The 23300-nt window shown below is 35.2% G+C and overlaps 1 protein-coding gene across 10 annotated transcripts in view; it reads left to right on the top strand.

Annotated features, from left to right (window-relative positions):
• Positions 1–23300, top strand: part of LOC125683608 (cAMP-regulated phosphoprotein 21-like) — a 62757-nt gene that overhangs the window by 9745 nt on the left and 29712 nt on the right. For 6 of the 10 annotated variants that reach the window (XM_048924941.2, XM_048924952.2, XM_056142738.1 and 3 more), the window contains exons 2-5: positions 18753–18915; positions 19986–20077; positions 20277–20405; positions 21568–21640. In XM_048924941.2, coding sequence (XP_048780898.2) covers positions 18753–18915; positions 19986–20077; positions 20277–20405; positions 21568–21640 — 457 coding nt within the window. Of the gene's footprint in view, positions 1–5599; positions 5751–13598; positions 13658–18752; positions 18916–19985; positions 20078–20276; positions 20406–21567; positions 21641–23300 lie in introns of those variants that run through there. The other 4 variants (XM_048924942.2, XM_056142736.1, XM_048924946.2 and 1 more) reach the window with 3 other exon arrangements.

A 23300-nucleotide genomic window follows, 5' to 3' on the forward strand; every position in this document is an offset into this window, starting at 1 on the left:
GATCACTGGTACTTGATTTAGCATTAGAAATGTCTGTGAACACTGATCTAAAACCAAATAATTCTGGTTAAAACAGGTGAAATAATGTATGACATGCTGTACAGCCTCAGAAATACGTATGTGTGATAATTTAACGGTGGACAAAATATGTCACGGACCATACGATTTTAACCTATATGATATCTACAGTGTATATCGACACATAACATAGATCTTTGAAAGTTACCTCCCATGTTGATTAATGACATGCACATTAGTCTTTAATAGTGTACAAAAGACTTCTGAATCAAATATGATTGCTTAAACTAATTTCATTCCTAGCTATTCTCAGAAGTAATGTACATTTAACATTAATAGTGTATGGAGTTCAGTTTAATTATATGCTGAATCACTCATTGGTTTATAATGTGCTAATTTATTTGATTGCTTATGGCTGTTGTATTAGTCCCAGGTGGATAATAAATAGTTTAATTATGATTCGATAACCAAATAAGTATGTTTGGCAACATGGTATGTAGGAAGCTATGGCTTTGATTCCTATTGAAGCATTATGGTTTTCGTCTTTTATGTGTGTCAGATACTGATTGTGTGTAGGCGTGTATTGGAACAGGATTATAAACTCCAGTTACTGTCCTATTGATAATGTTTAGCAATGCTACAAATACTGGCGGACAGTCTCTCATGGCTGTTTTCTGCTTGTTCTTTAGATATATATATCCACTGGTCATGGTTTTATAGTCGAGAATAAGCTAGACTTGCTTCTATTTCTTCTTGTTGGTCACTTACAGAAATGATTCAGAACTTCATGTCATTGTGTAGAAGGAGTGTGAATCTATAAACACAAAAGTGTGAGAAATGCTTTTATTCACTAGATATTCACTAGATACCAAGCTTCTTAGTTTGTCATTATTATTGAATCTGTCATGATGAGTTTTTTAATGTTTAGAGATCATGATGATGGTGGCTGAAAAACAAAATGTCACTGATAAGAAAGTTAAAATATATCAAGGGTTGCTGGGACCTCAGATCTGTCACATTAAACATGTATCAAGGTTTGTTGGGGACCTCAAATCTGTCACATTAAACATATATCAAGGGTTGCTGGGACCTCAAATCTGTCACATTAAACATATATCAAGGGTTGCTGGGACCTCAAATCTGTCACATTAAACATATATCAAGGTTTGTTGGGGACCTCAAATCTGTCACATTAAACATATATCAAGGGTTGCTGGGACCTCAAATCTGTCACATTAAACATATATCAAGGGTTTGTGGGGACCTCTAATCTGTCACAGATATATATACCAAGTAGAGTTAAGCGATATTACCAGTATACCGGTATTATATTGCAATATTTCCAGTGACAATAATGTATCGCGATATGAAACTGGATACCGGGATATCATAATATCATTCAACTATATGGAACACACAATGAGAACATTCTCTCATTCCAGAAGCTTAGTTTGTTGTTTAATTTGCAAAATAGCGTTGATTATCTCAATCTTTGATACGGGAAACTGATTTAGATTGCGAAATGAGGAACCAAATATGTACAACGTTTATGAGACGAAAGGGATTTTCATGAAGCTTTAGAATAAGTTAAAATTAAAAAAAATTAAAAGTATTCAAACTTAAATCAGTACATAATTCTAAATACATTTCTGTTTTGAATATAGGATTAAACATTCTTTTTGAAGAATTTATCGATGTGTAAACTCTGGACATTTTACTCACAAACTAAATAAAAGTACTTTCACTTTTATTTTAAGTTTGTGAGTAAAATGTCCAGAGTTTACACATTGATAAATTCTTCAAAAAGAATGTTTGATTCTTATGATTCCAATTCGTTTTCTGTATTATCAATTTAAAAAATTTGAAGTTTTCCCGCTCTGTTATTTGTTTTCAGTCGCGTATGTATACATAGCGTGTTTGGATTTATTGATGTGTAAATTCTCGTTAGTTTTTTGTCCAATCAAAACAAGTGTAATAAATAACATTGGGATTATATACATATAAATGTACAAAAAAAAATTCTTGCACTATTCCAGAATTAACTGTTTGCATTTTTAGCATTTAGACTACAAATTTCCTATTAACTATGGACACCGAATACAAAGTTGTAAAAAGCAGTTTTGTTGGTTAATTTTGCTTTTTTTGATGTTTTAGTTTTGGTTTTACCATGCTCACTGAGCAAGTACTCAATAAAATTACATGTATTTCAAGACTAGAGTTAAGGTTTTACGCAATAATTGTTTAAAAATCTTGTTATTTACATTGAATTTGAAAAAGACAATATATTGCAATATTCAAATTAGATATTGCAATATATTGAAATATTGTTCGCTGGCATTACTAATACTAAGGGTTGGCGGGCACTTACCATCTGCATGATAAGATAATTTGAGGTAGAAATTTCTCTGCATAGTAGTCTATGTATGTAGCATATAATATGTAGACAAATCTTGTAATTTATCAAGGAGGGTCCATGTGTGTAGTAAATAATATGTAGACAAATCTTGTAATTTATCAAGGAGGGTCTTTTTAGTCACTTACCAGTCCTTCTCTCCTATTTAATTTTGTACCGAGAAATTTAGTTCTTCATAAAGAATTGATTACGTAACAAAATGTAGCTTGTGGCCCGTATGAAATGTCAGAAGCAGCTAGATATCGTTACATGGAAACATTTACTAATTGTGACTTGTTATAAAACAAATATTCACCACCAGATTGTGAAACAGTTTATTATCGGAGTAACACATAAAAGATGCTGCAGATTGTGTTTTGATATGTTTATGAGACCAAGATTTGAGGATATGACTTCAAATTAGTGGTGATGGGCAGCAAGGCAGCTTTTTATTATTAAAGGATCTGTAGGGAGCCGGAATAAGGCCCCATTCCCAAAGCTAAAAAAGTAGATCTTGTATTTTCCTAAATTTTTGCACCAAGATTCACAAAACAATGAAAAAAATCAAAGCAGGTTAGTCATTTCCTTCAGAGTTCCATATATCACAAATTTTACTTCAAAATTGTTAAGTGCATATAATTTTTTTGGCCTCTGTTGAGATAAGCTTTGGTCAAATTGAAAGTTAGAAGGAGTCCAATTGTACTTTAATTCACTGGTTTGGTTTTTTCCCCCTGCTTCTTTGAATGATTCATTTTTTCAAATTTCCAGCAAACATAACATCAAAATTAAATGATGTTCACATTTGATTGTAGATATTTTCTCATTGAAATAAAATATTTCATGTATTTTGTACTTCGAAAACCTAATGTACTTTACTAAGCACATTAAAAGATATCAAGATTCTGACTTGAGGACAGGGCCAAACTTGGTTTATAGTGTTTATAAATGTGTAAAACACTTCCAAAACATCTTCTGTAATGTTATTGATACTGAATTGAAAATGAATACATATTTAGAAGGAGCTTGTAGTCCTTAACCAAAATTATAAATTTCATGATCCCACGGGTAGGGGTTTTGATACCAGGGTGGGGCCAAAATGGTCATAATAAATCTTTATCATTTGAAAGATGTCTATAAATTTGCTGATACTAAATGCATATTTAGGAAAAACAGAAAGCGATGTAACATAATTGTGAATTTGACAACCCAGAGTTCTGACTGAAGGGCAAGACCAAAATTCTTACATAGTGTTAATATAACTTATATTTATTAAAGCTTTCAATGGATACTGTCAAAGGGAGGGGGTGGGGTGTAAAGAAGAACATATAATACTGCATCTGGGTATTAGAATTTAGCTTAGATTTGTAACCCATGTGGCTATAGTAATACTCAGGTGACTGATAAAGACCTGTGGACCTCTTAACTTAGTGATAAAATGATAAAAAACAGAAATTTTATCTATAAAATGTATTAATAGTTTCAGTGCAAAAAAGTCAAAATTTAATGCCATCTGACTGTCCTCCGATTTTAGAGAGTCCATCATGTATAAAGATTATAAAAATATACTTTAAATTTTTTTGGAAGACTTTCTTACTCAAGAGCTGACACCCTTGAGAAAACACTATACAAAGGCAATCAACAACATTAAACCTGAAAATTTTTAGTGTTAAAGGACCAAATATCTTGTTATGATATACATGTTAAGAGTTAACAGAGTCTCGAGCCAAAACTTCAACCTCACTCAAGCTTCGCCATCAGTCACTTGTTCTAGTACTCTGTACTTTGACTCTGCAAGAAAATTAACTTCAATGAATCTTCTATAAATCATGTACCCCCCCCCCCCCCCTCCCTATTTCTCACTGAATAATCCATTGAAAACTATATTGAGGATTTAAGCATTATCACTAGATCGTTCTTTGTTTAAAAGTGGTTTTTTTTTTATTAACTGTAGACACATTAATGGGTTCCGTAAAAAGGTGGGGGAGGGAGCAAGGGTCAACACAATACCAATGAAGTTCAAGGTCACAGTGACCGAAAATAGAATGAAAATTTCAGAAAAATTTGGTTTCTGGATGATAACTCCGAAAGTTTAAATCCGAATGAAATGAAACTTGATTTTGGAGAAAAAAGGTCAAAGTCACAGTGACCGAATATAGATTGAAAACTTCAGACAAATATGGTTTCTGGACAGTAACTCGAAAAGTTTAAAACTGAAATTAGTTCTTCACAATTATAAATATGCCACATCATTCCTGGCTTTACAATGTATCCCATGCAACTTGGCTCATGCACCCCTGGGTGCATATATTGATTTTTATCTATTATTTATGTTGTTGTGTTTTTTTATTTTATTTTTTGTGGATCAGCCAAATGTATATGTAGGATGTAATAAATTAACTATAACTTGTGGACTTTGTAAAATGCAGTTAGAAAAAAAAAAGATTTCAGACTAAATCCTTGTCAATTATAATTTCACCCATTTACAATGCAAACATATTTTGTATCTGTAAAGAAAGGCATAACATAGATCATTGCATCAGCGGGGAACTTGTGATGTTGGGCTGGGGGTTAATGACCGGTCCTGATTACCCTAATGATTGTTGTAGCATTGAAATGTGTCAATTTTCAGAATCACTTCTGGATATACATTTATGAATTATAGCAATATCACTTCAGGTTAGGGGTGGAGAACAAGGTACCGACAATGAAAATTGTGGTAAAAATCGATACGTTAATTGTCCTGTTATACAGAAACGCGCTGATGGTCCTAAAAACTGGTCCAAGTTACTCGGCACTTATCTAACTGTATAAATTGTATGTACTATTTTCTATGCACTTATAATTTTATTCTTTCCATGTTAATGTTTTATTGAGTGTGGTTCGATCGAAGATTCCAAGTTGACCGAGTCCTATTAGTTGCACTCGGGCCCCATTAAACACTGTGAAATAGTGCCACTCGGAATCAATGATGAAGCTATGTCATTTCAGGACAAAAATCCAATACTTAGAAAATTCATTTCTTCCTGAGTGTATTTGTTTTGTAGTAGTTTGCTATGGAATTCTGACTCTGTCCTGATTTTATCATGTGGCTAGAAATAAAAGTCTGCAGTTATATAGTAAAAGATTGGTATTGGAGACTTAAAGTATATTTATGATGGAGGTCATTCTGTCCTTTTCATCTTTTTACAGGGCCTGAATAATTGAGATTGTTTGATAGCACTTGGGCGATGTTTTGAAGGTTTGTTTGAGGCATGGCATTTGAAGAAAACACCACTCCTTTACGCTGATTGTCAACATAGACAACTCCATCCTATCACATGGTCTCAGCTCCGATATCTAGGTAAGGATCTACATGTATATATCTGAGGTATGGGACTGACAGAACATCTGATAAACAATGGATCGGTATCCTCAAATTTTTTATTAGTCACTGACTTTTCAACAAAGTCATTTTTACAGTCACGGTAGCCAAGTAGTCTTGGTGTTCTCTTCTCAATGGGGGGGGGGGGGGGGGGGGGGGGGGGGGGGGATGGATACTCAATCCCAACACCACATCAAACTGAAGATGTTTAACATAGGTAGTGACTTTCCCTTGTCAAGCCCCTGGCATTAGAAGTGAAAAACGGGGATCTTTCAGATATGGTCATGGAAAACGGAGGCCCGTGTCGCAGTAGATGTGGGCACGATGGAGATCCTACTCTGCTACGACTTTGAGCAACATGCTTAGGTCCACTTTATGGCACCTCACCTGAAGCTGGTAATGTTAACATCTCTGTGAGAGACATAAAACAACAAATAAAGATTCTGAAACAAAAGCCAAGTAATTTTAATGACCAGAGCCCAGTTGTGCAAAAGATAATTAATTTTAACATCAAGTTAATGCAATGCATGTAAGAGTTCATGGCACGTTAACTGTCAGTTCAAGTTAACTAACTTTCGTGTAACCGGGTCCGGATGTACAGCACAAGTTGAAGGGACAAAATGGGTCAACTTTTTGTGTGGAGAATGTTACTTAATCGGAATTTTACCATAATATTTGGAATTTAACACTTGTCACTCTACTGCATATGAGAAATATCATTTGGAAGCTGTATAAATCTTTGAGTTCTATCAAAAGTTGCAGAGTCCTGCTGACTGGTAGATTTACTTTGAAACTTGCAGGTTTTGTCATAGTGAAAGGAGGATGTTTAGATGGATAACGATGTGACGATAAAAACTAATGACAATGCCTTAGTACTTTCATCTTTCATTGGTTGGCCTTTCTTTCATCTTAAGATAGTTTGTGATATAAAACTACCAGAGGAAGACAGTGAAAGTAGCTAGCGATTCTTAGTCGGGCTTTAATCAGGGTAAAAGTAATGTTCCAAAGTTTTGATTTTAGAAAATTAGCAGCTCGTCTGATTGAGGTGGAATTTCACAATAAGGCATATTGATTTGCAAGAAGCCGGCATGCATTGCAATTACTTGGTGGGTGTTACGCAATTCCAAGCAAGAGTGCCCATAGAAAAAAAGGTGTGGAGCCATTTCTAAAAGATTATTAGCCATTTTATGAGATTAAATGTCGAAAACAATCAGAATCAAAACAGCAAACATATTTTTCAAGAATTTGCACTTCACCAACAAAAAGGTGATGCAGTCAGAGCATTACACCTGTTTTCGTGTTGTGTATTATGTTGTCACCTGTGTGTGAAGGAAAATTAATGAAGCAGCTCAGGTGTTGGGCAGTAATTCACACCCAGCACTGATCATGGCCTGCAGGATGTTTGTAAATGTCGTGAGCACTGTGAAAAAGACTACTACAGAGGGGGTCAGCTGACTCTGCAACAGAAATAGAAAATTAACCACTGAGAGAGTGTCAAATTCATGTGGCTTGTTCACAAGTACAACATGCTCATTATGAAGATTCCTACGCATTATTTATAGGTGAATGTCAGAGGCCCTAAAGTCTACTTAAAATTCTCCCTTAGTTTAAATCTTAACTATAATTGTAACTCATATTTTAGCGAATTCTTTCAATAGACTATAACAATTCTATTAAATATCAGAATTATATATAATATTAGTATAGAGTTTTGTCATATAAAACATCTATTAATGTTAGAGGGTGTCTGGGTAGCGCAGAGGTAGCGCTCTGGCTTCTCACCGCTGTGACCCGAGTTCGATCCCAGTGATCGGCATTGGTTGTATGTGAGAGGGTATGGCGGTTGCCCGCTCGGACACGTGGGTTTCCTCCGGGTACTCCGGTTTCCTCCCACATAAATGACCGCCTAGCGCAAACATCCGTGCATCAAAAGGACCCCATTGGCAATAAGCTTTCGAGCTTTCATGGGTTATCCTTGGTATTTATGTATGTATATTTGTATGTATGTATATATACCGAATAAATATTTATTTAATTTTTCCAAAGGTTGTCATTGTCCTCAGCGGCTCAGTGGAGCTTCTGACTTTCAAGTTAAAGGTCTTAGGTTCAACTCCCATTTAATTTGAAAATCATTTTGTACATTTTCTTCAAACTTAAAGGTCCATAGTGACAGAGGGGGTTAGAGGGAACTTGTTCATAAAAAAATAAATTGAACTCAACAGAACAGTACTAAGTAGTTGTCTGAAACACTCCATTTCTTATAAATAATGAAGCACTTAAGGCAAATGTATACATGATCAACAGCACAGAGAATTCGAAGCAGATAAGAAAGGAAGGCCAATTTTACAAAGCCTACAAGAATCAACCCAAAACATTGGGCAATTCTATGGACACTTTGTTCCATTGAACATATTTTGAAAAAATCTGCACATGGCAACAGCACTGAGGAATACTTTCGACTGTTTCTGGTAGTTTCACACGAATTTCACACGGCATCAAAGCCGAGATGTTTTGTGGTGTCACATAATGGTGAGAAACCCTCGGAGAACACCAATGTCCTCCTTATGGTAAATCCTTCAGGTAAAAATAGCATATAAAAGATCAATGAGCTCCAATAAGGAAATGCTTGTTTTTTGGTTGGTATCACTTTGTGTGACTGCTTTGACAATGGACAATCAGTACTGCGGAGATGTTTTATGGCTAGGTATAGAGCAAACAAACTTGTTTTATGGGCAGATATGACTGTCATTGACATGAACTTACAGATGTGAAATCAGCTCATTAGAAAGTTACAGCTTAGTGATGGGTTGTACTTAAAACGAGGCTTACTTGTGTTGACCATTTACAAAGTGATTTGCTATTGATAAAAAAAAAAACCCCACCTGGGCTAGACTAGTTTTTTAAGTATCCCAAATGAAGTTTGAAGACTCATGTGTTTGCTCTGTTCTTATTATTCTTCCACTTCATGTTCTTGTTGTTCTTTGCACTTAAAAATGTCTGCATCCATTCTTCATAATCCATTGATGAAAGTATTATATCTCAAGGATATGATAGGCCAATGTATCTTAAAGGGACATGGACACGATTTGAGCCGGAAATTTTCAAATTTTATTTTTCCATTTTAAAAGTTTAGAATGTTTAACTAAGGTATTTCTAATGGTTAGCAAAAATTTGAATATCAGTTGTCAAGGTACATGAGAGATACAGAGCTCACAATTATTTGTAATGTTAACAAGGCTTGTGCCATGTTTTTGTTTACATAGGTTAAATATACTAGTAAAAGTTTCATTTAAAGCAGATTTTTTCAATTCACAAGTTAATTCTGAATACAGTTAAATAGTTTTCAGTATTTGGCACATCTCATTTTGTTTTAAACATGCTATTTTCTATTAAGTCATCTATATGTAAACAAAAACATGGCACGAGCCTTGTTTACACAACAAGAAATTTCGAGTGCTGTATTTCACTTGTAACTCAACAACTGATATTCAAATTTTGGATGACCATTAGAAATTCTTTAGTTAAGCAATGTACACAATAAAAATGGAAAAATAGAATTAGAAAAATTTCAGCTCAAATTATGTCCATGCCCCTTTAAGTTGTGCAGGAATGTTTTTGTTTTCAGATTGAAGGGGTGTATGGTACAATTTTTTTGGGGGGATCAAATGGGGTGGGGTCTAATATAGAATTCTATGGGAGAGATTAATTCCAAAATGCAACATATATAACTTGACAAATATGATGGAGTCTTGAGGTCTTTGGAAATGAGAAAAGAATGTTGGGGTCTGCAAACTAGTATCAAGGTCAAGGGACTCTAGTGACCATTGATTGATAGAGACCTGGGATCTTCACAAATGATAAAAGGATACAAACTAGTATCAGGTCAAATACTCCTTTGACCTTGATCTTAAAAACTAATTAGTTTAGAAATGGGACCGATACAGACATTGAATCTTCTGAAATGATTAAAAGGATGTTGTGACGTACAAACTAGTACATGTATCTCCATTGCCCTTAACCTTTGACCTTGGTCATAAAAACTTGTATTACTTTGGAACTGGGACCAATAGAAGCATGAAATCTTCAGATGTGATAAAAGGATGTTGATAAACAATTGATAGACATGTTCCAGTCTCTCGTTGACATTGATTGTGTGTGTGTGGTAAGGGGTGGGGGCTGTAGTACTCAGAAAAAGTCCACTTCTATGTTGCAATTTCTTCGTTTGGGAGACTTTATAATCGTCAAATTATATCCTGTTAACATACAATGTCATAAAGACAACTGAACAGGCTGTCTGTAGACAAAGCATGATCTACATTGATGTCTCGGTTTCAATTTGCTAGTTTTTGATGGCACACTTTTTGGTTATTCTATGCTACATAAGATTGTGGGTCATACCTCTTTTTCTGTTACTTTATGTCTCCCTCAATGACAAGGTCAAAGCTATGATATATGAAGGTCGAAGTTCATAATTTGCAATAATTGGATATAGCAACAGCTGGAATCATGGTGATGCATAAAAAAAGTGCATTTTTACTGTACATCAATACAGTGCATCTGGATACCTTATGCTGTGTGTCATTCTCTTTTTATTCGATAACCTTATATATTGGCAAGCCTAGGGTCTTGACAAATCTCAGGCTGTTACATTTTAATTGTATTGGGGTCAGCCCTGAATCAGAAATTGTCCATAATTAGCAACATTAAGCACACAGTCAATTGAAAGTCAATATGTGGACAAAATGTTTTCACATCAGTGGATAATGGCATAAAAAATGTGAAGTAGCCAAGGGATAGTTCAGGGAGGTAGAAGTTTGTCAGTTAACTAGGCAGGAGGTGGAGGAAATGGGATGTATAAATAGAAACTTTTAAGTTGTAAGACTATTGAATATTCATTAGGATTCCAACTCCGTTTTACGAAGGATTTGATAAAGTTATTTACTACAGATCCTGGGTGCCAACTTGATTACAGGCCGATTATTACACTGCACAGTAGAGTGCAAGGGAAATTGATTCGAAGTCACTGGAGAATTCTAGCTTTCTTATCAAGAAATTTAAATAGGAGTAAATACCTTTTATCATTGGAATTAAGTATTTGATGGAAGGTCAATCGATCAATTTATCAAGGAATTGATGAAATTCTTAATTAAATCATTATCGGACTATTCTCCGACAATGAGACAGAGAGTTTTATATGATGGCGTAAAAAATCATAATTGCCATTAAAACATCGTCATGATAATATTTAATAGGTGCCGTTTGTGTAACCTGCGGAATACACATGAAGTCCTGCTAGTCTTTTGATACCATCAGCATAGATAAAGGCAATCGATTTTGTTCATGTAGCTGGGTTGTTTTTTTAATCAAAGCTGTGCCTTGGTAGAATTAAGTTGCGGTATAGTGCCTGAAGCAGTTTATGTTGCAGGCCGGGTCGCTCTGACAAAATGTCCTGATTGATTTTTATACCCAGCTAATTTGACAAAGCTTTGATATTCTTAAAAGCTCAATTTGAAATGCTTGATCACACTAGATATTGTTTGTGCTTTGTTTTGGAGACTTGCGGTGATTAATACAGTTTGCTGATTGATCCAGCACAACTTGACTGGGCTCTCTAATCAATTTTTTCCAGTTTCAACAGCAGAGTATACTATTTCTACCACAAATACTTTTGAAAGTTTGTATTTTGTTAAATCCAATCCAAAATCAATACTTCATCTAATTTGATTCTTGTGCGCACACTTAACTCTATAGTAACAGACTTGTCTTCACTACTGTGCATCTTTGAAAACCAAGTGAATATGAGAGAGAGAGAGAGAGAATCCATTGTGGGCGTGGCCCAGCAGAGGTAGCCTTCACACAAGAGTTGTCCTTCTCTAAAAAACAAAGAAAACAGTTCCTCTATAAGCAATGTTTCTTGTTAACCACAATAAATTTAGCTCTCCCACACAAATCATTAAATGCTGGCAAGGGTGCTGTACACTTTAGTTGCACTTTATGAGTCTTGGAAGAAAAAACATAAGATTTAGAGTGAAGAGTTGGCATGCTAGCTGCTGCGTGAAGACCAGCTATTTCTTTGAATGTCATCTGATGGATAACGATGGATTGTGTGGGAGGATGCCGCGTTGGTAAACCAAGTACAGAGATCACAGCGTCACAGATCTTAATTCCTGTGTTTACTGCATGCTATAAATATTCACACCAATCGTAATGAGAATGGAAGTGTTGCAGTCTTATTGTTTGTTTGGAGGAGTTTTAAATTTATAAATTGTGTCATATACATGAAGCTTTAGAATCCAAGTATGTTTTGCTTATGTTTTCTTTCTTTTGAGAGAGGGAGAGGGTTTACGATTTATCAATGGTGTTTGTGACAATGTAAATCTCTTTAATAACTAATTTATATCAGGTATGATAATGAGGTTAGTACTGGTAATTAGGAATTTTATTCTCATTGAATCAGATAAATAGATAAATCTTTTTAATATAGTCACTTCTTTGGGCTGTAAGTATTGCATTAATTTTAGAAGAATGTTGCCAAAAGTTTGGATGAAGGTTTTAAAGGAAAAAACAGGCAGTTGTTTAAGAGTTGGACTGATGACTGGTGTGTGTTTCCTGTTGTCTATTATAGACCTGATCGGTCAGTGATTGTACTGACCAGTACAAGCTGCCATGTAACTGCCAGATTTAGCAAGACTGTGGACACTATGGTATAAAGACATACAGGTAGACTCTAGTTTATTGTCGTAGACAGGGGACACGCAGGGTCCCCAAAATGTCAGAACAGAACGAGGATATCGAGGAGAGCAGGTGATGTTACTGCATGGAATGTGGATTTAAAGATTCTTGAGATGTAAGGTAGCTGTTTGAGAGGGGGGAGGTGTGTTACAATATTTTTTTGTCTGTACCATAGTTCATCACTGGAGGTCATTTCATTGGTTCCTTTAAGTTATTATAACTGGGGTTACATTACTATTTCAATTTAAGTGCTGTATCTGACATCATTTTGTGAGGTAATTCCTTACACCAAATTGACAAAGTCACAGTGCCAGGGGATTGTTTCCTGACGAAACAGGGTTAGATTCCCTGAAAAAGACAGCATGGGAGAGCTGGCTACTGATGTGTTGGAAAGATCAACGTGAAATTTGATAATGTGAAAAACTGAGAGAAAGCTAGACATTGCATGATCCTGACATTTAAGATGCTGGTGAATTTGGCAGATAGGTAGGAAGAGATACTGTCACGTTTTAATGGGAAGGAAATTATGATGAATTGTTCTTATTAATTTTAAGATTCATTGGTACATTAAAATGGTATCTTGGTTTGATCAGAAGGGTTTATTTCTCAAGTAGTTGTCTGGTTCTCAAGTGACTAAGGCTCAACTGCGCTCTTCTTGACTTGCTTAATGTTAAGTACTGAAGACCAAGAACAATGAAGACTTGTAATATAAATCACAGTGGAGTCTTACTTCCTCTTAGTCCAGTGTGACCAGGATGTGTTTATATAACTTCTACTGTATGCCCTGCGCAGCCAGTACCCCTGGATACCAATCTGGTGGATGGTTTTTAATAAAAATTTGCTCTGAAAAATATTTAAAATGAAACCTTTCAAAGTCATGATAGAGAGAGGGAAAGAGAGAGACACAGAGAGAGAGAGAGAGATCCATAGATACTAAGGAAACAGTTTAATCCAGTAAAGTGTGAAGTCTGTTGAGTACTGTGAGGCCCAATATATTGGTTTGCTAGAACTGTCTCTCCAGACCCGAGTGTATAAATGTACCTGTAATCAATGCGACTCCCAGTCTCTGCTAGTCCGTGGTGAGGCTGCTGCTGCTGTTGTAGGAATTCACTTTATAGATAGGTGATTGTAGTATTGGACTAATATCAGACCAGGTAGGGCGGGGGTTGTGAAACTGGGGCCGAAGCAAAGTCAAAATAAAATATAAAGTATAAGTAGTCTGAATAATTGTACCAAATCATTTGGGATTTTTCATTGCTTGAGAAAAAAGTATAACTTTGCATGAAGTATTTCCCAGTAGATTTGAATTTAACGAGTTGCTTTTAATGGAATGCTTTAAAGGGGATTGTTTCAGGATGCATGATTAATGTCTGTGTGCAACAATAGATTTTGTAGGTATATTCAATGACAATGTTATAGTAAGATCAATAAAAAGAGAATTTCAGCAGACAGCTGATTAATTTAACTTACAGCAATGGTTCATTGTATTTCTTGTTAAAATATATATATAGATGTTTCAGTCACGGTTTGATCACCATTTTATACAAGTGTGTTGGTAAATTCGTTCTCTGTAGAGATCAGCTGTTCAGACTGAAGTAGACACAGCAACCGTATATTTCTCAATTTGATTACTTTTAATGGTGTGTGTAAAATGAAATTTATGAATTTTTTAATAGATATCATTTATTTACATTATGTAAAGAAAAAAAGGTGAAGTAATGGAAAAAGGTATAAAAAATCTGACATTAAATTTTTTATGTAGAATTATTTGATAGAAAACTCTTTATAAGGTCGTACATGAATACACAACGTTTTTTTCTAAAATCGTTTTCATCTCCTCTGTATGAAGAGTTCTTGAATGATTTCTGGAATGGGTTTAAATTTTATAGTATAGTACTATTACCATACTTCATATATCAACATGATCAGCTCAGTGGTTCGATCACCTATGAAGTAATGCAAGGGTAGAAGGTTCGATCTTAGTAATGTCCAAATATACAACCTTTTTTGATACATAATAGCTGATTTTACAATTATACTTGCCACAACCACAAACTATCAAATTATGCTACTTTAAAAAAAAAAAAAACCCTGGTAATATACCTTGATTTTTTTGTAGAGACGAGATGGATGCAGGTGAATTTTACCCGAAATGTCACGAAAAATTTTATTATAGAGAAAAGTCATGCATGTCCTTTAATGGTGTATATAGAGAGATATTTTCGGTATCCAAAATTTCCACCACAGACCCAAGATACAGCTGAAATTTTCATTCTGATACTGTCGACTATTAAATCGTAATTCAACGATCACTTTACTATGTATTAAACTTTTCAAATACAAAACAGCTGTCAGAAATAACAGTTGTAATGATATAATTCTATTGTCCAATGAAATGAATTTTAGCATATCTCTAATTCAGGTCATTGTATGTCGTTATAGCCAAAATTAATACTGTAAATTGATTGTCATCATTGGGTATGTCATCGATTTCAAATCAAAGTGACTGAAAACAACTTTACATTGCAGCCATTTTTTGACATAATTGAAAGAAAAGTTTTTGGAAACATTTGTAAAATGACACAGCATGGAGGACAGTGCTCATACCCTCCAGTTGAATTGAGGTATAGATCTTAAAAATCTAAAAGCAAAGCCAAAAAGATCAGGAAATGAAAATTTGCAATAGATTAATTAATTCAAACCAATCATTAGTTTGGCTTATATTGATACACATGTACAACCAAAATGCTCATCACTCAACATCTATTATAAGTTTTCAAAGGTTCATAAAGAATAATGTGCCTTCTGAAATTGACAAATTCATGCCTCCAGCAATATTCACTTTTAATTAGCTTCAGTGGCCTGATGAAGATTCTTCACTTAACACTCTCATTAGGCAAAATTTCAAGAGTATCTATTGAATATTTGTCTAAGTTTACCAATTTCAATCTACATGTATTACCCAATAAGATAAAATGAAAATTTTGAAAGAAGTCGATGGTCATGACCTTGGTAAAATACAGTAGGCTTAAATCTTTGGCCAATCTTTCCATTTGGAATTTTGGTTTGCATCAACAGTGGTATTCTAAATCTTTTGTTTGCTTTTGTGACTGGACAGTTACAAAATAGATTTTTTTTCCCCAAGTGTATGAAAATTGTGTGTATTTTTTTAAACTCCTTTAGAAAAATTTACTGGCTGTAAAACAGAATATATTTTGTATAGCCATAGAGCAAATCCAATATTTGTTATAGCCATGTGTAGTGACTTATTAGGGAAAGTGTTGAAGTGATTGTGGTCAAATGCAGGTGAAAAACGTAAAATTGATGTTTCCTAGAAATTTTCATGGATAACTTTATTGCTGTTACATAAATGTATCCTTACATTAGAAACACTTTTGAATACACAGCCTGCAGATCTTGTGTATGAGGCCCAGGTATTTTATACATTCATGTATAGTTTCTTAATCACTGGAACAGTGTAACCCACAGATCTTGTGTATGAGGCCCAGGTATTTTATACATTCATGTATAGTTTCTTAATCACTGGAGCAGTGTAACCCACAGATCTTGTGTATGAGGCCCAGGTATTTTATACATTTATGTAACTGTTCTTGTGTATGAGGCCCAGGTATTTTATACATTTATGTAGCCGGTCTTGTGTGTGAGGCCCAGGTATTTTATACATTCATGTATAGTTTCTTAATCACTGGAGCAATGTAACCCACCGGTATTGTATTACTGTATGAAATGATTGTGAAATAATATATTGACGACTGTATACTGAACTGCTCGAAAAAACCGGGTATTTGAAGTAGGTTGGTGCATAAAAACAGTACAGATGCTGCAAGTCCTGTTGTATTTCCATCGATGACTTAACTTTTCTGCTATGAGGAAGTATCCATACATTTTGTCTAGAGTTCTTTGAGGGATTAGATTGGTCTGCTTATTTTTATGGCATTTTCGTGTAATTCTAGGATGTTTTCTGGAGGTGAGTGAAACAATTGCGGAAAACTTCAACTGCTGAGTGCTCCGGGACACGTAAACACTTGATCATTTTCTTACGTTTGTGATTAGCTGGCATGTGCAGTCATTACGGATATTTAAAACACACAAGTTGACAGCATCTTGTTTATTCATCTCTCCCAATTAAACATGCTGCCATAGCAACAGGGGAGGATTTAAAATTTTTGTCAGAAGCTATCCATACTCTTAGTTTCGTGCATGCACAACCAATGATCCTAATATTTCTGTTCTGGGGGATGTTTAGGAGACAGCAGTTACATTCTGAGATTGTGTAAAGAGAGGTCATTTTCATTTATTTTGGCTCTCAGTTGAGAGCTTTAATACTTTTATACAATGAGAAAAATATAATACTTTTATACAATGAGAAAAATATACAGATCTAAGACCAGTGTCTCTACATCAGTAAATGTTAAATTGGGTAACAAGGTCAAAATATAACGTGGAGGAAATCAGTGATGGATATTATTTATGGATATTGTGATCAAAGCTCTCGTGTATAATTAGAGTTGATTGGGATAGATAGTGTAATGCCAAATGACTGTGTAGTCTAGGACTTCCTCTCCATGTAAGTGATTGTGGTCGAGGGTTTCCTGTAGAGCTCAGCGGTTTGACACAGTTGCGTGGGTGTAATTGGAAAAAAAAATTGTATGTTAACAGTTAGGCTGACTGCATATTCACAAAGAACCTGTCTTAGGTATTGAGATTGGGGGAGGGGGAATTTGAGAAGCAGGAAGATTTATTTCAATCTGTGATAACCTCTGTTCATTTTCTTAAGAGGTTTGATATTTTGCATTGGCATGATCAAACCCTGTGATTATATTTTAAGCTATAATGTATGCAACCAGAATTTTTGGACTACACAAAGGTTCAACTTGTGGAAGAGGTTTTTTATTTTTTATTTTACCTCCCCCCTTCAAAGAATGGAGGCCATATTCTTTTTACCCTTTCCATTTGTCTGTCTGTCAGACACTTTAACCCTGCTCTTAACTTTTGAATGGTGAGTGATAGGGTTCTCATATCTCATGTGTATTCGTTGTGACAAGACATTTCTTTGGATACCAAGTCATTGTTTTTGGCACCAAAGGTGTCAGCCTTGTGACCTTGACCTTAAAGTTTTACCTACTTTAGAAATTAGTTAACCTAGACAATTTTTAGAATATGATGGAACCATGCATGTATCTTTTAAATTAAAGAGATGATGTCAATTAAAAACTTATATCAAAGTCACCTAGCTCCAGTGACCTTGACCTCTGACCTTGAACATATAAACTTGTATAACTTTAGAAGCTGGACTGATAGAGACAAAGAATTTTCCACAATGATGATTGGATGCTGAGGCCTACAAATGAGTATCAAGGGCAAATAACTTATGTGACCTTGGCCTTTGACCTTGATCATAAAACTTGTACATCTACAGAACCTGTAGTGATAAAGACATGGTGTCATTAACAATGATGAATGGATGATGGAGCCTATAAACTAGTATCAAGGTCAAGTTGATCCAATGACCATAATCTATGGCCGTGGTGATGAAAATTAAAAAGTAGTATTACATCAGAACGTGGACTGATATAGACATTGGATTTTCAATAATGATGATCAAAACACTGACATGCACAACAAACTTGTATGAAGGCCAAGCAACTAGTGATTGATGCCTGACCATGGTTATATAAACTGGTATAACTTCAACATTGATGTGTAGGTAATTATGACCATAATCTTTAATCTTTCATTCTAATGACCTTGACCTCTGACCTTGATCAGAAAGGCTGTTGTTCTTTTTGGAGACTTTACAATCTGCAGATTATAACCATAATTATCTTCTTGTAAGAGTAACATGTATTCAAATTTCGATCATATCAAAACTGCTTTAGTTTTTTCACAGACACGTACATTTGGACTACATTGGGGAAATACCCAGATTAATTGTCTTGAACTGAAATAAAATGGGCTACATCCAAAGCATTTTGTTTGTCCTTGGTATCTTGTAATGTATTAATTGTATATTACATTGTCGACAAGTACCTGTTTTGAATTACCTTCTAAAAATTGCTAGATTTTATAGTCCTTGGCTTTCAAAAACTTTGCTGTTGTTAAAGGCAATCCTGTCACTCCAGTGTGATAGTTGTTTTCATTGAAGTCCAGAGGAGATGAAGCAGCTTTAATGCATGGTTACATGAACTGTGATGCTAATGCATAAATGTGTTCTACTTTTTGTTGTAGGATCTCCATATGACGATGGCCACTGAATCACTTCTTCAGCCACAAGATTCGCGGGGCATTGGCATCAAAGGGGCAGTCCTGTGTAAACAGTCTGAGATCGAGGAGGATGAACAGGACACAAGCCCTGGGTCCGACCAATCGGACGCCACCATCACCTCTGCAGGTAGGTCTACACATGGAGTATGTCTCAGCACTGGTCCAGAATCTAACTGGCCAGTCATATGCCACCTTGACCATTTGAAAAGACACTGGAAGAAAATTATTAAATTTATGTCTCAATTCAGATAAATGCAGTATGGTATTGCAGCTATTACTCCTTTATGGACAGTGCTAGTTATTAGTTCACCTGATCAAACTTGGTCCATTGTTTGTTTGTCAACTGTCTGTAAACTTTTTTCATTTTTTACTTTTCATTAAGAAACATGGGTTCAATTTTGTTGATGTGGAGTATCACAATCCATGCCAAGGGGAGATAATAAAAAATAGTGCAAATAGAATGACTTTTTAAAAGATTTCTTCTACAGAATCCTTCTACCATAAAAGCCAAAAATTTCCTGAAAGCTTCTAACTATGAACCCTGGGGTCAGGATGGGGTCACCATTAGGTTTATCAAAGAAATGTATAGGAAAATTGCTTTAAATCTTCTCTAGAATGACTGGGCTACAATTTGTAAATCAATGTGTGAGCATGCTTATGTAGTGTAGAATTAAGTTTATTCCTTCCACAGTGGCCAGGGCAGAAATACAATTTTTTCATAGTAAAATATAAAATGCTATAGATTGTTATTTTAAAAATAGCATAGAATACATGTATTAGACAAAGAAATAGATTTTAGATTTATGAAAATAAAATTTCAATTAGCGTGCCCTATGCTAGTGTTGTAGGCGATTTTCTTTTCTTTTATATGTTACGTCCCAGATCTGACATATTCTAAGCTGAGATATATGGCTGTGTGTTATGGTGGTAACGAGATTCTAGTTTTCCACGGAATCATAAAAGCCTGCAGTATTATGAGATCTTGCATGGTTTGAATCATTTCGAAGGCACAGATAATTGCTTCTCAGGAAGTTTTATATTTCATGTATGTCCATTAATGCTTAACAAAGATTATTTGGAAAATATTATGTATTGTTTATGCTTCTATATATTTTTCATCTAAATATCACTGTAATCAGCAGAGAAGTTTTATGGCTTGTTATGAAATTCTTAGTTTTATTGGATCATAAATTATAGATAAAGATGTTCAAGATCAAGGTGACAATGCTCCTGAGATTGTCCAATCAGATGTCAGTATTTCAGAAGAGCCAAACTTGTTGGTCAGTCAGGTATTTATATTTATAAATACATATAAATGCTGACAGCTATTCTGTTGAAATTGATCTGAGATTGAGGAAGTAGTAACAATGATCTTGAATTGTTTATGAGAGTTGCTGAGCATTATTGAATTGCATTGCGCAGTATATGAGAACTGACAGTGAAAAAGTTAACAAAACCTGAAGATTGTTGGGTTTGTTTTTTTGGCAGAATGGAACCCAGAAACTGAAACAGCTGAAGAGGTCGGGAAAGGCGTTTGAAGAGTCCCCCTCCCCTGACCCGCACATGCTGATGCCCGAGTCCACTGCCAATGGCCTGAATTCATCTAATCAGTCTCAGGTAATTTTCATGTGGAGCAAGTTAATCTGAATATATAGTATTCAAGATCAGCATTTTCATACACTTTGCAAGTGAAATGCAGAGGACTTTATGACTGGAAATCTGTCTGTCTGTCTGTAGGTAAAATGTGTCAACTAATTAATGTCACCTCACTGTCATGTCTGTTAGTACAGCTGTCATTCTGACATCTACTGCACGTAATAGAGCATTCATTGAAAAAATAAATCAACGGTGCTTATTGTATATAGTTTCCAAGAGTTGGGTGCTGTATTAAATTTTTGTTTTAAGAAGTTTTGGTGTAGGAGGACAAAAACTATGGTGATTTTACCAACCTTTGCCAATGGTGATGAAAAAAGATGTCAACTATTCCGCTAGAGAGTCTGTTTAGTGTAGAAAAAGATGGATCAAATGACATTACTGACAAAAAAGCAGACTCTTAAGTAGCGAATGTAAAACAGAATTGGACAGAACTTTGGTTGTGTGTAGGAGAACTTCGGAATACCTCAGGAAGTCTTAAATATAAACAGATGGCCCAAATGATGCTGGCCATTTAGACCATTTTTAATTGCAGTGTTGAATGTGAGATAATTTTGGTGTTGTTAACACAAAATAAGCAAAATACAGACCAACATGAATAGTGAAACTCGAAAGTTATAAAATATAAAACTTTTAATGTCAAACATGCAAATACAGTCATGTGATGTACCTTTCTCTAATGATCTAGAAAAAGTGTCAAAAGTGATGCATACAAATATCAATAAGCGTTTTAAAATATATGCCATTTTAAAGCCCAATTTCAAGGATTTTTCTTTTTTTTTCTTCTACCCCCTAATCAAAAGGAGTTGAAATTAAGAGCAATTAATTAATTGACACTGGTGTTAAAGTTAAAAATCAATTACTAATGGATTCTACTTTGCATTTTAAAAACATATTATTAGCAAAATTGCAAAACTTTTTAAAATATGAGTTGAAAATGTAGGTGGGAATGCAGAGTCAGCGTACATAGTTCTTACTTCTTCAAATCATAGCAAAGGGTCAGTGTCTGCATTTACCAAATTAATTCATGTTCTGATGTACTTCAGAAATTGTAAGATGCATAGTGTTGATATCCACAAAAGGAAAAGAAGTCATTGTAATAAATTTATTTGGGTTTTTTTCACAGTCAGCATCTAGAGAGCGCCTACACAAGTGTGAATCGCAGGGATCTGAAGCAGGGTCTTCATGTCTGTCCCGTGGTAAGTGTTATCTCAAAAGCAGGGTCATCATGTCTATCGTGTGGTAAGTGTTATCTCATGTCCATCGTGTGGTAAGTGTAATCTCATCATGTCTCTCGTGTGGTAAGTGTTATCTCATCATGTCTGTCATGTGGTAAGTGTTATCTCATCATGTCCATCATGTGGTAAGTGTTATCTCATCATGTCTCTCGTGTGGTAAGTGTAATCTCATCATGTCCATCATGTGGTAAGTGTAATCTCATCATGTCCATCATGTGGTAAGTGTTATCTCATCATGTCTCTCGTGTGGCAAGTGTTATCTCATCATGTCCATCATGTGGTAAGTGTAATCTCATCATGTCTGTCTTGTGGTAAGTGTAATCTCATCATGTCCATCATGTGGTAAGTGTTATCTCATCATGTCTCTCGTGTGGTAAGTGTTATCTCATCATGTCTCTCGTGTGGTAAGTGTTCTCTCATCATGTCTCTCGTGTGGTAAGTGTAATCTCATCATGTCTGTCATGTGGTAAGTGTTATCTCATCATGTCTCTCGTGTGGTAAGTGTTATCTCATGTCTCTCGTGTGGTAAGTGTAATCTCATCATGTATGTCGTGTGGTAAGTGTTATCTCATCATGTCTGTCATGTGGTAAGTATTAATCTCATCATGTCCATCGTGTGGTAAGTGTTATCTCATCATGTCTGTCTTGTGGTAAGTGTTATCTCATCATGTCCATCGTGTGGTAAGTGTAATCTCATCATGTCCATCGTGTGGTAAGTGTAATCTCATGTCCATCGTGTGGTAAGTGTAATCTCATCATGTCTGTCGTGTGGTAAGTGTTATCTCATCATGTCTGTCGTGTGGTAAGTGTAATCTCATCATGTCTGTCGTGTGGTAAGTGTTATCTCATCATGTCTCTCGTGTGGTAAGTGTTATCTCATCATGTCTCTCGTGTGGCAAGTGTAATCTGATCATGTCCATCATGTGGTAAGTGTTATCTCATCATGTCTGTCTTGTGGTAAGTGTTATCTCATCATGTCCGTCGTGTGGTAAGTGTCCAATATCAAGGGGGTCTTCATGTCTGTCACGTAGTAGATGTTTGATATCTTTTTGGCCAGGTTCAATGCCTTTACTTGATTACTATTATCGGTATTCTCTTCACTTTTCATGAAGCTAATGGTATTCTGTAGACCTTGTCTCCGGTTTTCTCTTTCAAGAAATAGTTTGTTGCAAAAGAAATATCCCAGCATCACAACTTCCATTCATTATAGTCAAAATTGAGAAGTGGCAAGGTTAAAATGATAAATTGAGCAGTGTGAAGTAATTATTGTGCACCAAATAGCAATGCATTGAATCCACAAATCATCAGTAGATTAAGAATGACTGCTTTTCAGTTGGTAGGTGCATTATTGGTGTTTTTTCGATAGGATTTCTCAAAGAGGTGCAGATTGCAAATGTCGCTGGCTGAGTTGCACACCTTGGAAACACAAATTCTAAATGAGTCATACTTCACAAATAACTTGATCAGGGGTAGACAAATAGACTTGTCCAAGGACAGGTAGAAAAGCCAAATTCGCTTCAGAGAAGAGGGGCATATTGGTTTGCACCTGTCAGTCAGTCGGAAGACCACATGTTGTTCGCTCAATATCTTGAGAACCATTACTTGATTGTAATGATATTTC

This window comes from Ostrea edulis, chromosome 6, assembly GCF_947568905.1.
Source record: "Ostrea edulis chromosome 6, xbOstEdul1.1, whole genome shotgun sequence".
In the NCBI taxonomy this organism is placed as follows: Eukaryota; Metazoa; Mollusca; class Bivalvia; order Ostreida; family Ostreidae; genus Ostrea; species Ostrea edulis.